This window comes from Puma concolor, chromosome B3 (assembly GCF_028749965.1).
Source record: "Puma concolor isolate L17-30 chromosome B3, mPumCon1.1.hap2, whole genome shotgun sequence".
In the NCBI taxonomy this organism is placed as follows: Eukaryota; Metazoa; Chordata; class Mammalia; order Carnivora; family Felidae; genus Puma; species Puma concolor.
This window is the reverse complement of record NC_141672.1, coordinates 4,236,368-4,252,406: the sequence shown is the minus strand read 5'-3', so window position 1 is coordinate 4,252,406 and position 16,039 is coordinate 4,236,368. Positions and strand designations below refer to the sequence as shown.

Below are 16,039 nucleotides of genomic sequence, written 5' to 3'. Positions count from 1 at the left end.
AAATTTGCCCATTTGTTTTATCATTTGTATGCTCCCCTCCCTCTCTCCCCCTGCCCCTCTGTGTATGTAAAACATGTATCATTTGAGACTGGCTTGTAGACATCATGTCCATTTCTATCCCCAGAACAAGAATTGTCACTCACATAACCATAGTACATTTATCAAAATCAGGAATATAACATTGATGCATTCCTCTTATCTAATCAACAGTTCACATTAAAATTTCACCAGTTACGGGGCACCTGGGTGGCTCAGTTGGTTACGCATGTGACTCTTGGTTTCCCCTCAGGTCATGATCTCATGGTTCGTGAGTTTGAGCCCCGTATCAGGCTCTGCACTGGCAGCATGGAGCCTGCTTGGGATTCCCCCTTCCCCTCCCCCCCTCCCTCTCTCTCTCTCCCCCCCCTCCCCACTTTCTCTCTCTCCCTGCCTCTCTCTGTCCCTCCCCTGCTCACATCAATATGCACACTCTCTCTTTCAAAATAAATAAACATTAAATTTTTTTTCACCAGTTACCCTAGTGCTGTTTTTTAAAAAAAAAAATGTTTTTTTAAAAATGTTTGTTTACTTCTGAGAGAGAGAGACACACACAGAGCACAAGCAGGGGAGGGGTAGAGAGAGAGAGAGGGAGACACAGAATCCAAAGCAGGCTCCAGGCTCCGAGCTGTCAGCACAGAGCCTGATGTGGGGCTCGAACCCACAAACCGTGAGATCATGACCTGAGCTGGTCTGGTGCTTAACCGACTGAGCCACTCAGGCGCCCCACCCTAGTGCTGTCTTTTAAAAGTCATTTTTTCCTGGTTGGGGTCCCGTCCAAGTTCACACAGAGCAGTTAGTTGCAAGCTCTTTAGTCTTGTTTAGTCTGGACCTGTTCCTTAGCCTTTTCTTTGTTACCATGATCTTGACATTTTTAAGAGTTCAGTTATTTTGTAGAATCCCTCTCAGTTTGGATTTGTCTGATTTTTTTTTTTTTTTTCATGATTAGATTCATGGGCTGCATTTTGGGGAGAAATACCACAGAACTGATGTTGTTGTGCCCATCCCAGAGCAGCATGTCAAGAGGCACATGATGCTGATTTGCCCCAGTATTAGTGGGCAAATTAATGTTAACCTGATTAAAGCTGTATTTACTAAATTAATCTGTTGTGAAGTTCCATTTTTCTCTTTGTAATTGAGAGGTAATTTGTGAGGGGACACTTTGAGACTATGTAAGTATCCTGTTTCTCATTAAACCTTTATCCACTAGTTGTAGCATTCATTGATTTTGGCTGAACCACTTGTTATTGTGTTACTATAATAGTTGTAAATGGTGATTTTCAGACTCCATTCTTCTTTCCTCCTACGTTTGTTAGGTGTTAGTCTAATCTAAGGAAGAGCTTTCTTTTCTCCATTTATTGATATCAGTATAAACTCAGATTCTTACTCTATTCCATGAAAATTCTGCAGTATTATTTTGATGTATTTTTTTAAAAGTAATCTCCAACCAATGTGGGGTTCAAACTTGCAACCCCAGGATCAAGCGTCACATGCTCTACCGACTCAGCCAGCCGGGTACCCCTCATTTTGATGTTTGAACCGTCCCATCTTTGTGTAATGGTAGCCCCTCTGCCTTGCCCCCTAAGTCTTTTGGGCCCAGCTTTTGTAGTCTTTGATAGCTTTCTTGCCCAGAGGTACAAAAAGATGTTCCACGTTCATTTTTTGCCCCATACCTGGTATCAGGTTCTAGGAGCCTTGGTGACTTTAAGTGGCAAATACTGTTCGAGGCAGAGTCTAGGCACCAGAAGTTGCTATTTGGTCATCACATCTATACCCTTTTATTGCACACAGCTAGAAAATGCCTTTTTTTTTTTTTAAAGAAAACACACACACACACGGTTTTCTATTGGTCTTTCCTAGTCAATTTTTTGAAAAGGTTTATTCGTTTTTGAGAGAGAGAGAGGGTGAGGGGGAGGGGAGGGGAAGGGGCAGAGAGAGAAGGAGACACAGAATCCGAAGCAGGCTCCAGGTTCCGAGCTGTCAGCACAGAGCCTGACGTGGGGCTCGAACCCACAAACCATGAGATCATGACCTGAGCCGAAGTTGGATGCTTAACCGACTGAGCCACTCGGGTGCCCCTCCTAGTCAAATTTAAGATGAATGATTTTACATTTATACCTCTTATGTGCAAAGTCTCAGCTCCTAATGACATTCACATAATCAGCTTGCTTCTACAAGGTATATTCCAAATAACGATATACTGTTATTACTAACAGTGTGATTACAGTATGAATACGATTTTAAGATGTCTTTGCAATTTTTTTTGTCTTTAGAATCCTATTTTTTATTGTTTCATTTTTCCACTTTATAAAGCATATAACATCCTTCTTTGCTAGTAAGTAAATCTCTTCACTTTAAATGGCTACATGACATATTTACCAATTTCCTTTTTGGAACACACAAGATGTTAATAATGTTTCAGTGTAAACAGAGTTGAACTGGCTGTCTTTGTACATGTGTTTGCTCATTAAAATTTCTTTTTAATTCAGGAATAGCATACAGAAAGAAGTGTGTTAAGTGTAAAGCTGTGTTAATTTGTCACAAAGCAGAATCAATCCCAGATTTAAGGAACAGCATTCCTGGCCAACCAGCCCTATGGCCCCTTCCCCACGCTCTTCAAGGGTACCCACTGTTCTCACTTCTAGCATCGCAGATTAGTTTTCCTTATTTTTGAACTTTATATAAATGGAATTATTATATGCTTCATTTATATTTGGCTTCATTTAATATATTTTTTGAGGTTTATCCACATTTGTTCTCAGTGTAGTAGCATTCCATGGTTAGCCCGCTCTTTATCTAGCCTCCTATAGATGGACATTTATGTTGGGCCAGTTGGGGGCTACTACAAATTATGTACTTGAGAGATAGGCTAAGGATGCATTCCTAGGAGCTCAATTTGTGGTTAGAGGAAGGGAGGCATTTGCTACGTGTTGCCAAGTTGCCCTGCATAAAGGCTCTGCCAGCTTATGCTCCTGCAGTGGTGAGGGGAGGCCAGCCTCTCCCCGTTCCTGTAGGTGCCAGTTTTGCTGGTCCACGTCTTGAAACAGGCTGCTGTTGCGCTGCTTGGCCAGTGGTACATTCCAGGTGCCTGGAGAGGCTTTTTCTAATCTGGCAGGGAAAAACCATCAGAAACGTCTGAGTGGCTGTTACTGAGGTGGCCTATGAGAAAGTTACGCCCTCAGAGCTTTGCATTAGCTGGGGATAAGACATCCCTGACAAGTGACTGAGCACAAGTGCCGAGCGCGTAGTTCCGGTGATGCTGTAAAACGGTAGATGAAGGAGAGGTTGGAACTTTTCCTGGTGCTGGTGTTGAGAGCAGGTCAGCTCTCCCCTGCTCCACTGATCTGAGGCTACTCCCTTCAGCTGAGCTCTGGCTGATTAGAGACGAAGTCTTTGAATCACAGAGGCCACATAGAATGTTTTGGCCACGGCTTTTAGCGGCTCATCTCCATGGTGTAAGAGAAGTTTAGTGTTTGTTCATTCTCTTTAGCTTTCTTGCTTTCTGTTTGGAAACACGGCATCGCGCTGGCTCCAGAGTGCTGTCATTTGATATATAATTACTAGAGCACATCGGTGCCAATTAAAAGAAAGATTCGTCTGTTACAGATTCAGTAGTTCATTGTTCCAACTGAGATTGGGTGATTGGAAAAATAGCAGTTTGGGGCTAAAAGCACAGTTCTACGCTCTGCGAAACGTCGGGCAGACCACCACCCTTCCTTGGGCCTCAGTGTCTCAGTAGGACGAGGAAATGGAGCTGGAAGGTTGCAGGGCCTCTAGGCAGTTGGGGATTTCGGGTATTTCTGACTTAGGATGGGAGTTCCTCTGCAGATTGCTGCTTAGGTCACAAAGCAACCTGAATCGGAAAATTTACAAATCCTCTTGGTGCCGTGCCAAGCACCACAAGCTCGTGGGTGGCCTCGGTGTTAGGAAGATAGCGCGGCAGTCTTTGAGCAGCACATAGGAAGTACTCGCTGCCTCCGAGGGGCCTGCAGTTTACCAGTGTCGCAACGCTTTTAGGTCCAAGGATTCCCTGCCAAGCCCCTTTAAGGGGAAACTTAAAAAAAAAAAAAGGGGGGCGCCTGGGTGGCACAGTCGGTTAAGCGTCCGACTTCAGCCAGGTCACGATCTCGTGGTCCCTGAGTTCGAGCCCCGCGTCGGGCTCTGGGCTGATGGCTCAGAGCCTGGAGCCTGTTTCCGATTCTGTGTCTCCCTCTCTCTCTGCCCCTCCCCCGTTCATGCTCTGTCTCTCTCTGTCCCAAAAATAAATAAACGTTGAAAAAAAAAATTAAAAAAAAAAAAGTATTTTCTGAGAATTTGAAGTGAGTATCTTTTGCAGAAATAAAACACCTTGCCTTTTCTTCCATTTGAGGTGTTGGTATTCCCTCAGGAATAGGAGTGCCTATTTTGTGCATATTTAACAGAAGGGTTTAATAAAAAATAGGTCATTTGTGTATGTCAGCATTTTAATGTGATGAGATCTGGTGTTAGAATGTGGGCAAACTGAATTCAGCTGATGTCGATTCGTGGTTTTTCTTTAACGAAGAAATCCGTGTTCCATTAGCCTAAGCGGCGGCAGCCATTTGTAGAATCTCAACACCACGGAAGAGCCTTGACCTGAGCGTGGCGTTCGGCTCGAGAACTTGGGAGAGTTGGCGAAGAAGTGGTAGTCCGGCGGCTTGTTCAGTTCGTCTTTGAGAAATCATCCGAGGGTAGGGGAGTCGGTTTTTGGGTGACAGGCTGCCTTGGGGAAAATGACACGGGATGACAACAGACACTTGTTGTTTCAGCAGGTCCTTGACGGCAGTGCCGGGCCGGGGAGAAGATGCGCCAAGTAATCCCGTCCTGCTTCCTCCCCGCGGCACCCCTGCCCCGCCCTGCGCCCTGCCGACCTGCTCCGCTGACCTCCCTCCGGAGAGGGAGCCTTCCCTGCCCCTGTGGGAAGCGTTTCTCTGGAGACCGGGAAGCCGCGCCACAGATTGTCGCTGTGAAAATTCAGTGAACGTACCTTGTGCGTTTTGTGAGTGGGCGACTCTTCCCGTTCTGGAATGACGTAAGGGTGGTGCCCCTCACCTTTTACGCCTCATTTGCCTGTATTCTGAGGACGTCCGGCTCACTGGCCTTCCCGGCTCTCTCCCTCCACATTCTCCGGCCCAGCCGTGGCCGTGCCCACAGGGCAGGTCTGAGGTGGGGGCTCTGGGCGCCCCTTCCAGGGTCGGAGCCCAGCGGAAGCCTGCTAGCAGGTGTCACCCGGCAGTTTGTTTGTTTTTAGTAACGGGAAGGGGTCGGACGTCACGTGGGCATGTGCTGTTAGAGGAGGGAGGAGGCACGGAAGCTACGAAAGGGAAGGTGCTGGCTTGTTGGGGAAAATTCCGTAGAAAGGAGACCATGCCCTAAACTTGGCTTCTCCTGTTGTCTTTGTCCAGGAAATTTAGGGCAGAAAGAACCCTGTTTTCCTTCTGTATACTTCTTTGAAGGTATTAGTGAACGATGAGGGTTTTCAAAGCCTGTCTGTGGTCGGCAGCAAATCCTCACATAGGCACAAGGAGAAACGTGAGTTGAAAAGAGAACTAACTTTTCTCAAGTGCCTTTGAAGTGCCAGGCGCGACTCTAGCCTGTTCCCTCCTGTGAACGAAACAGCCCTGCGGGGTGCATGCACTGAGAAGGGAGCCCTGGAGTCTGGGCCACACCGATCAAGGCTGGGGTGTCTGATTCCCACCCGGGCGAGTGATGGGGTTGCAGATCTAGGTGCGGCCTCAGACGGTGCCTCGTCTGCTGCCCGTCGGCGCCCCGTGGCGCAGGAGCACAGGGGCTGGACTCCGCCTCGTCTTGACTGCAGATTCCGTTTGCCTCCTTATAAAATGCAGGGGCAGGAGTCCCCGGCACACAGATGCGTAAGGAGGGCCAAAAGAACCGATGCGCAGAGGTGCTTTGTAAGCCGGACAGTGACGTACTGATATTTGCTCACGGAGATTGTTTTCTTTCACAGACGGGCACCCAAGAAGACGTTAGTTGTTGGTTGGGAGTTTGGTCAGCAGCAGACCACACATTTGCTTTTTTTTTTTTTTTTTTTTTACCTCCCATAAGTGTTTGTTTATTTTTGAGAGAGACCGGGCATGCTGGGGAGGGGCAGAGAGAGGAGGGGACAGAGAATCCAAAGAAGGCTCCGTGCTGACAGCAGAGAGCCCAGTGTGGGGCTTGAACCTGTAAACCGCGAGACCGTGACCTGAGCCAAAGTCGGATGCTTAACCGACTGAGCCACCCAGGCACCCCCACATATTTGCTTTTATGTCCTTCTGGCTGTGGAAGTTTTTCCTTCTGCTTTTAGAATTGTTTCATTTCTGCAGTAGATATTAATGATACCGTTTACACGCCACGCCCTCTATTAGGTGTTGGAGATAGAGCGGTGAAGGAGGCAGATAAGTTTCTGTCCTTTTTGAAACACTGAAACTGTACAGATGATTGACATTTTCCTCCTGTTGGGAGAAGAGATCCCAAACCTGGTTGGCTTCTTACTGCCCCGATACATATTTTAAGTCCGTGTTAGATAACTCTTTAAGTACCACTCAATTATGCGGATGTTTTGGGAGTAGCTGTTGAGCTGAAGAAACCATGAGAAAGGTGGATTGGGTGGGGGTTTCGCACGATCAGCCCTTGTTTCTGCTTCCGGGCAGGGGGGCAGTGAGGACGTTTGAAAATCACTGTGGTGTTTCTGTCAGAGCCCGGGGTATTTTCCACTGTGGGGAAGAGCGCTTTGGTTAAAGAGTACTTTGAGCTTTATTTACAAAGTGAATCTACCTCAGTTCTGAGTGGCTGGAGTTGCATTTATCCGCATCTGGGACTCGGAGGGCTCCTCCACTTCCCCACGTGTCGTCCAGGATGCCCAGCTAGGTGTGGTCCAGCCGCAGACCCTGAAGACCCCAAGCCTCCACCCCCCCAGGAAAACTGGAACAGTCTGTAATCTGGCTTGTTTTGGATCCCAGGTCTCGAGATAGGACTCCAAATGTTCCTTCTTTCCAAGTAGGTGATCCTTTGTGGCCCTGGGAAGCTGTCCCTTGTTCATCTCTGGTTCCTGTTTTGGTCGTCTGAGATGCGGTCAAGAGGAATGATCATAGAAAGCGTGGTGTCAGTTCTCTTCTGACTTTTAAATGGCGTAACGGAGACCTTTGTGTCACCGGGGCTGCTCCGGCTATTTCCGACCAATTCACTGGGGCCTTCAGTGACTCAGCAGCCTCCTGACTTTTTTTGCTTTTAAAAGGAGCTGGACTTGCACGGTGTATGGAATGCAGTTAACATCACAGCCGACGCCTGTGGCCCGTAGTGATGGCGGTCGGGGAAGGTCGGGCGAAAGCGTGCTCCCCAGAGGTGAGATGAGGAGGTCAGGACACTGGGGCCGCCGTGAGCAGGATTGTATGGACGCTGTGCATGGGGAAGGTATTCTGAGCGAGGGAAGGGGTGTGAGGAAAGGCCAGAAGGTGTAAAGAGGACAGGCAGCGTGTGAACAAGTACCTCTGGAGGGCGTGGGGGTGATGAGGCCACGGCAGCGAGGCCCGTGGGTGCCAGGCCAAGGGGTTTAGCCAGCGCCGGGGCAGAGCCACGGAGGTTTGAAGTGGGAGGGCGACCGAAGGCTTCCCGAAGATGAATCTGGCGTAGTGTGTGGGATGAGTTGGATGTGCAGAAATGGGTGGAGGGTCTCTCTTCTGGCAAGTTCTGTGGGACTGATTCTCTCTGAGGTGGTTCTCAGATGGGGAGGGAGAATATCAAATGTAGGAAAATTAAAGCCCGCCTTGATTAGCAACACTGCCGCCTCCCGTGTATAATAATATTCTGACGTGCACTTTTCAAAACCGGTCTTTCGGAGATATTTTCCATACCGCGTAAAATGCTTCTGGGCGCTCAGGAGGGTCAAGTAGCAGGTTGCCATGAAGGGGGCTCCGCGCAGGCCCACGTGCCTTCTCGGAGTTCCTCTAAGGGCTGGGCCAGGGTGCGGGACCCTGACAGTGGCGAGTAGGCCCGCCGAGCCTGTGGGGGCTTTCCTTTTGCGGGGCGTTCCCCAGCAGGCCGGGCGGGGGTCTGGGGTGCAGATGTGAGCCGGAATAAAAGGGCTGCTTCTGCAGACCTTTGTGATACTGGAAAGGGAAGCGTGACGTTTAATGTGTACTTCTTGATCGAGGATTTTGATGACCAGCTCGTGTCTGTAGTAGGAATTCTTAAGCCATCATTTAAAACTTCCCTGTTGAGAATGAGACACTGACAAATTATTTGTAATCAATGACTCCTTACGCAGAAACGAATGAGCATGGGTAGGATTTAATCTTACCCCTGAAAAAAGGGAAATCGTTGCACTTTTATGCAGGTAGCAGACACTGAGCATTTGTGACAGACGGGATGCTCTGTTGGGGCTGAGTAACCAAATGTGCTCTAATTCTTAAAATCGGTAAGATTTTTTAACTCTGTTGCACTGTAAGTTCATGTTTAAGAATTCAGCTAACTGGCAGTAATTAGGATGCAGATACATTAAAAACATCTCAAGTGTCGATAACTTATCTGTGCAGAAGTCGCCAGAAAGCTGCAACACAAAAACCGATTTTATGGAATAATACAGTTGTAACTACTTAATGAAGAAGTTCTCCTTAAGGGAGTTTTATTATAATTTTTATTGTAATTGTAATTTTATTGTAATCACTGATAATGGACATGAAACAGTACTGTAATAGTGTAAGTGATTAAATACTAAATTCTGTGGAACAAATTAAGTACTTGAGAGTTCGGAGGAAGGAGCCAACCCAAAGAATGGTAGTTGGGAAGAAGCCTGTTGGAGGTGGGGGGCTTGGACCACTGGGTGAAATTCCCCAGCTGCAACCAGCGGGGCGGCCTCCCGAAGCCAAGAGAGAGGGTCGCCAAGAGAGAGGGGCCGTGAGCCTGCAGCACCCTCAGGACCTGCCCCACCAGGCCCTGGGGCCGGAATATTCCTGCAGCAGTTCCTGCCCCCTCCCCCGGAGGGGTGGCTGAGACTACAGATGTGATGTGGGGCTGCCGGGGCCCAGGAAGTGTTCCGCAGGCGGAAGTCGTGTCCGGCCTTCCACACTCTGGTGTGATGGAAGGTGAGAAGCTCCTGAAGGGTCTGACCAGAGAGGTGGGACCTGACAGGGGCAGATTCATAGAGGCGGCTAGCGGCTGAGTTGTGTGCGCATGCTCTGTGCCTCAGATCCGTTGTCAGGGGGCTTTCTTCTCGGAGAGGAAGGGAGCACCTTGCCCCAGGCCTCCTGGCTGCCCAGAGGGGAGGCAAGGTTTCAACATAGGCCTGCCTGGCTCCAGAGTCCGGGTTCTTTCTCTTTCTGCCAGACTGCGTCTGCCAGGGAAGCCACCTGTCAGGGACTGATGACCCTGTGCAGAAGAGGTGTGGCCCACTCAGGTAGTTACTGCCACTATTAAAAAGGTGTGTGAGCTCACTGCCCTCCCCCCCCCCCCCCGCCCCTGCCCCGCCATCCCCAAAGAAGAGGGGAAGAGGAGGAAGAAGAAATAGGCCACCAGTAAGCACATCAGTGGGAAAAGGGAACTTGAGGATTGGCTGAAGAAGGACAAGATGAGTCACAGATGGTGGCACGGTTTGAACGAAGGCAGGTTCCGGTAACCTGACTTTCCTCGCTCTGGGGTTGGGCTCCAGAGGGCTCAGGCCCCAGTGGCGGATCCTTATGGGTGGGTACAGGCCCAGCGGTCACTTGAGGCTCTGCGGTAATCCCTGCTTGCGGTAGGCGCCATGTTGCCTGGCGGGTTGTGCTGTTCTGGTTCTAGTACGATGGGTGCCGTGGGGGGTGGGGACGGGAGTGACCTCAGGTAAGAGGTGTTCTGACTGTTTCTTGGGCCTACGTCTACTTTTGTGCCTTCTAGAACAGTGCCTTTCACCAGTGTTGAAGGACCAATTTTAAAAATTTCCAATCCATTGGAACTGATACTTTTCTAAAAATAAAAACAAAATTACTGGAAAACAAAATTGAAAAAGATGTGCAGAGTATAAATTCTAATTTTTTTATTAGAGTCGACAGATACAAAATTACCCTGATTGCCATAAAAAGTTTCTAAATGTTCTTTTTTTTGAAAAAAAATTGTTTTTAATGTTTATTTATTTTTGAAAGACAGAAAGAGACAGAACATGAGCAGGGGAGGGGCAGAGAGAGAGCGAGACACAGAATCCGAAGCAGGCTCCAGGCTCTGAGCTGTCAGCACAGAGCCCAACGCGGGGCTCGAACTCACGAACTGTGAGATCATGACCTGAGCTGAAGTCGGATGCTCAACCGAGTGAGCCACCCAGGTGCCCCTAAATGTTTATTCTTAATTTCTGTGCTCAGTCTTGACTGCAGACCAGTAAACTGTTCACAAACTGGTACACCTTGAAAGCAGTGATCTAGGAAGAAAATTGTTAAGCAAATTAGTAAATAAGACGTTTGGGGAGTATTTACACCATTTAAGAGTAGAAGTCTTTCAGTTGGCATTTAAAATACTTGAGGCGTTTGTGCACATATGATCTAATTCCAGATGACATCTTTTCAGTAGAGTTCCTTGGTGGGGGGCAGGGATGTAAAATAAGTCTCCCAAGAACTGAGGCTGATGTGGTTACTGTGAGGGATCTGTAAGGTTAATTCTGTACTAGTGATGGTACTTGGAACATCCAGTCCAGAGCTTCCACTTCAAGCTCTGTTGTCCCTGAGAGCCAGTGTGTGTTCTTTTGCTCATGTATGAGCATTAAACAGTAGTATGTTTTCTCTGTCAGTTTTTGGCTTGCCTTTGAACTGATTTTTATAGTTTTGGGCATAATTTTAGATATATTCTTGAAGGGGGAAGTTCCCAAAGCAAGCTCTAAAAAAATTCTCAAAGAGTTACACCTGCTGATATAAGAGATCATGTAACAACTTAATTGTTCCTATTTCACATTTGTTTTTTGTCACTAGCTGCCAGTGTTTTTTCACTTTCTGTTTTGGGCATTTCTGACGTTTGCTGATACCCCTTTGCTCTGGAATGATTTGCTGTGGTCCCTTAGCCTAGCTGCTTTTTCCCTGCCTTTAGGGTCCAGCCCGGGGGCGGCTTCCCACAGGCACCCTGTCCCTGTCTGGGGGGGTGGGGGCTTTCTCGGCTTCTGCAGCCCTCAGCCCTCTGCTGAGCGCGGCCGCCAGCGCACCTCCATGCTGACTCCCAGCCCCGCCGGCCCCTTTTCCTCCTTGCTGCAAAGTCAGATCTTCCTTGTGTTTTGTGTCTTTATGTTACACTTTTCAGGGCTCTTTCATGTGTATATTCTCTTATTTCATCCTCCAGACAATCCCATGAGGTTGGTAGAACAGAGATTCTCATCTCCGTTTTAACTGAGGTGAGGCTGGGAGAGTGTCCGCATGGCATGTATCTTCGTTCCTTTGCCCTGTGCTCTTAGAGTTCCTGTTCCACTCGGTCCAGACTTCCCGATGTTGGGGTTTCGAGTTTGCTCAAAGATGCCTATAATTTTGAGGTCCTCCTTTCTACTCAGTATTTATGTGTGTTATTTGAAAAAATGAAACATTAGACTACTCAGCACAGTGGCACAGGCCCCTTTGGAAGAAAGAAATCTTTAGAACCTAGCACAGGGGTTGGTCAGCAGACAGCCGGGGCCATGGCCCCAGAGCAGTGCCCAGGGCCGGAGTGGTTGTGTCAGAGGACACGCTCAGCAACCTAGTTGTCTGCGCCTGTGACTTTCAACTAAGACTGGAGGGTGGTGTCCTTTATTTCCACAATATCAGCCCAGCGTGTTAGATGGCATGGAGCATTTCTCGTGAAGGAAAAAAGTCGTACTTTTAGGGATTGAGGGGGAGGTGCAATGAAAAATCACTTTTGGTCCAAGTCAGAAGTCATTTGCTTCTGACTTTGGGGTGTGTTGGGTGTGTGTTCCTCCCATGTCCTTTATGGTCAAACAGACCAGGGTTCTACATCTAGCCACTTACTTAGGTAGGTATGGTGACCGTGGCTGAGTTACGAACCTCCCTAAGCTTGTTTTCTCATCTGTAAAATGGGGCAGTATTCTCTGCTCTGAATGATCATCGTAAGGGTAAAAGGCGATGTGTGTTGTGCACCTCGAGTGTGGGCTCAATAAATGAAAGGAACCCAAAAGCTAATACAGAAGAGGGACTGACCCAGTAAGAAGGCTCTTGCTTATAATTGGCTGCAGCAGTGATTCTCAAATCTGAGTGGGCATCGGAATCACCTGGAAGGCTTGCTGGGCCCACCCCTCTAGTTTCTGATTCCTTTGGTCTGGGGTGGGGCTTGAGAATCTGCATTTCTGAGTTTCCAGGTGATGCTGCTGCTGCCACCGCTGGCCTGGGGACCACACTTTGAGAACCCCTGGGCTACAGGTAACTCACCAATGAGCATTTAGATGCTATAGATCTATTTGCAAGCTGAGTTTTATGTGGTTAGAGGTACTCTGTTAGAAAATGCTTGGAATGAATGCATTTTACAAATCTGAATTTAGCATCTCAAGGATTTTCCCTCCTGAAGTCCAGGAGTCTTTGTTAAAGAGATTTGAAGAAGAATGAGTCGTGAAAGTAATAGTTGTAAAGAGTCTAACGTTATCAAATTGGCTAATGTGTGTGAAAGTGCTTTTACAAAATGCTGAAAACTGAAAAAAATTTTTTTTAAATACCTTTGTTTTTAAGATTGAACATCATAATAGAGTATAAGATAGTGTAACTGTTAGATTTCTCATCTCAATGTGCTGTTTACCGTATGTATTTTTCTCTTTCTCCTCCAGGCTGCTGACTTGAGTAAACCAATAGATAAAAGGATATACAAAGGAACACAGCCTACTTGTCATGACTTCAACCACCTAACAGCCACAGCAGAAAGTGTCTCTCTCCTAGTGGGCTTTTCCGCAGGCCAAGTCCAGCTTATAGATCCAATCAAAAAAGAAACTAGCAAACTATTTAATGAGGAAGTAAGTAGCACCCTGTCTTAGCCGTTAAGAATCCCTTTAAGAATTTACACATTCTTACCAAGGGCAGTGGGCCTTCGTTTCCACATTGGGCCAAGCCCATTTCTCACTCTTTCAGCCGTCCTACCTAGTGTTACCCTTTCAAATGTGGTGAATTAACTCGTTGAATTCTACCTGTTCTTCCTTGGGATAACGGTTTTATGCGTTTTTTTTATGGAGCGTGCTCAGGTGTCTAGAGCAGGTGCTTTGAAACTCTTTCATAATGGGGGCAGGGACGAAGCTGATACTTGGTGTTTTATCATTTAAATAAGAAAATACAGAACTCCAGACCTTGTTCACATCACCAGAAAATTTCATGCAGATCAAAGAACCTGATAATAATTCCTTAGGCTGCTTAAATTGTAGCCCAGCCTTTTGTGTCTGTGTTTGACACGTGTTTGGCTAAGGAGCAGTTTTTTTTCTCTTGAAAATATTTGCTGTAAAATCACCTTTGACATAGTTTGAAGTCCTGGCACTTAAAATTGGATCACATGACACAGCTTTTGCCAGTGTTACAGCATGTGCTGGGTTTCTAGTATCTCCAGTTTTGCTCTGGAAGGAGCCGTGTGTTCAGGAAGATGTCAGAACTGTTAAACATGGCAGATAGAAGTTGCCAGATAGATTCTGTTTGTTAAAGCTACCGGAGTGGCTTTTTGGCCCCAAGAGTTGCCATTGCAGATTCGACGTTCTTCAGTGTGACTCTCCCGGCAAATGGAAAAGATACAGTGGGCTTGCTGACGTAGAAGCCCCGGGTCCGCAGCGTTAACTTGTCCCCTCAACCCTGATGTGCGAGGGTCAGGTCACCTGGGATCCCTCAGGAAGGACAGGTGGTTTTGCACTGTTGCCTGGTTTTGCTGTCATTAACTTGGAACAGAAGTGCGTTATGGATTCTGGTTTATAAGAAATAATTCTTTGTGGGCAGGAATATTCAATTTGACGCAAAGTTGCAGTTAAAGTTTGGATTCTTTTGTAGTTGTCACGGCATGCCGCTGTCCACCCCCGCCGGTCCCCATCCACCGTCTCTGTCTGGCATCGCCAGCGGATTCGGCGAGATCTTGTGAACCATGCCATCTCTGCTTCTGGTTTCATCTGAGTTGACTGGAGACGGGACTTGCCATATGGACTGACAGAACTATAGAAGAGCAGCATTTACTCCGATTCTCTGTTTTTAGAAGTCTTAAGTAGAAAATGGTTTTATTGACCGACGTATTTTATTAATAGTACCTGGGGAAGTGATCTCTTCCTAGCCGAATGGTTTTGTTGTTGTTGTTTTATTTTTTGTTCTTTTTTTTTTTTTTGGTGGCCATTGGCGGGGAGCAGCCAGCCTTCTCTGCACCTGCCACCAGAAACTGAATTTGGTTTGTGTCTGGGTGAGGGACACAAGGGGGAGAGATTACAGCCACCTAAAGGGCTGTTGGTAAACGAGGTCGGGGGATGCTCTGGCTGAGGATGGCACAGGATGCCACTGAGAGAACAAGAAGGGCTTGTGTGTCATCATGGGGGAGGTGGGAGGCTCAGGGCCCTGAGGGCATCGGCCGCATCCGTCCCCTGCTCTGGACAGCGGAGGGATCGCAGGCTAGGAAGCAGCTCCTCACGCAGCGATCGAAGCCTCAGTTTTCCCCTACTGGTCTTCTGTTTCATGTGAAAAATGGCTGTTGAGAATGCTTGGGCTGTGTGTGCTTAAATGCCAACTTGGCGTTTATAGCTTGAGGCTGAGATTTGATTGGCTTTCACAGTAAGGAAGTTCTTTGGCTGTGCGGATACCATTCTCCTCAGGTTTTGGTCAGGATGTGTAAGAGCAGGGTCGTCAGAGGCGTGTCCTCTCAGAGGCCATGGTGTAAGATTTAGAGGTTTGGGGGCGGCTCACGTTTGTCCTCCGCGCCGTCAGTCGGGTAGCTGCTGCCCTTTACAGACAAGGACAATCCAAGAGAAGGTAAGTGAGTTGTCCCAGGCAGGCAGCGAGTTGACGCTAGAGTTGGAACTGGAAATCACTTCCACGAGGGCTCCCTGGTCACACACTGTAAGCCCCACCGCGTGTGGTCGCCAGACAGGCAAACCCTTGTGCTCCTAGGAGCCGCCAGTTTAGTGAGGTGGACGGACAGGGTACTGGGACGTGTGCCAAGGGATATGTGTTAACCGTATTCTTTAGCATGTATCAAGTATCCCGAGATAAGGCAAAAGTTAAGTTCGATGGAGGAAGTCTAGAAGACTTCCAGAAGGTGACACTTCTTCTGGGTCTTGAAAGAAGCATAGGAATTGGGAAGGTGTGAGAGAGGCCTTCACAGCTGGAGAAAACAGCTTGGTGTGCCGAGGAGTGCTGGGTGACCAGGCGTGACCAACTCAGCACGAGGGCCTCAGAGAGTCGGAGCCAACAGAGAAATCGGAACCAGATGGTCAAAGTCCTGACACGCCGAGAAATGTGGATCTGACGCTGGAGGCTGTAGGGGGAGCTTCGGGCTTTTAATCAAGGGAGTGCCCGTGTCAGATGTGTCCTTTAGAACGCCTGCCAGCACTCGGGTTGGGTTGGGGAGAATGAGGGTAGCGCGGCCAGCGGGAGGCCGGGACCCGTTCCGGTGCGAGCTGGGGTTTTTGAACGAGGGCGGTGGCCATGTCCCGTCCCATCGGCAGACCTGGCTTACTTACCACGTGCCCACTCTGGGCCTGCCCTACGGCCACCCCTCACGCACACTTAGGTCAAGTGCTGACGTGTGATGATGTGTGGGGAGGCAGAGGCCTGAGAGAGGCCGGAGGAGGGAGGGAGCGGAGACCGCTGTAAATGGGGCGGGGGAGAGCATCTCGGGTGGGAGGTGCTGTGCTCTAGGTACAGAACTGGAGACAGAGCGTCCCCGCGGGAGGCAGGGCAGGTGGGGGCCCTGGTGGAGGAAAGAGACTGGGCACAGGAGAGCCGCTCCCAGGGTGCCCGGGGAGGGCGAGACCCCGGGGCTGTGCCACGTAGGCCGGGGCCCAGGTGTGCTCCCGGCTGGGGCGCACGAGCCCACGGAGTGAAGCAAGGGC

General features: G+C 48.6%; 1 protein-coding gene across 8 annotated transcripts in view; it reads left to right on the top strand.

Moving 5' to 3' along the window:
- Positions 1–16,039, top strand: part of WDR20 (WD repeat domain 20) — a 64,384-nt gene that overhangs the window by 29,134 nt on the left and 19,211 nt on the right. For 3 of the 8 annotated variants that reach the window (XM_086708770.1, XM_086708773.1, XM_086708777.1), the window contains exon 2: positions 12,806–12,988. The exons of 2 other annotated variants lie outside the window; for them this stretch is intronic. In XM_086708770.1, coding sequence (XP_086564896.1) covers positions 12,806–12,988 — 183 coding nt within the window. Of the gene's footprint in view, positions 1–4,900; positions 5,087–11,343; positions 11,396–12,352; positions 12,408–12,805; positions 12,989–16,039 lie in introns of those variants that run through there. 3 more of the 8 variants (XM_086708771.1, XM_086708779.1, XM_086708774.1) reach the window with 3 other exon arrangements.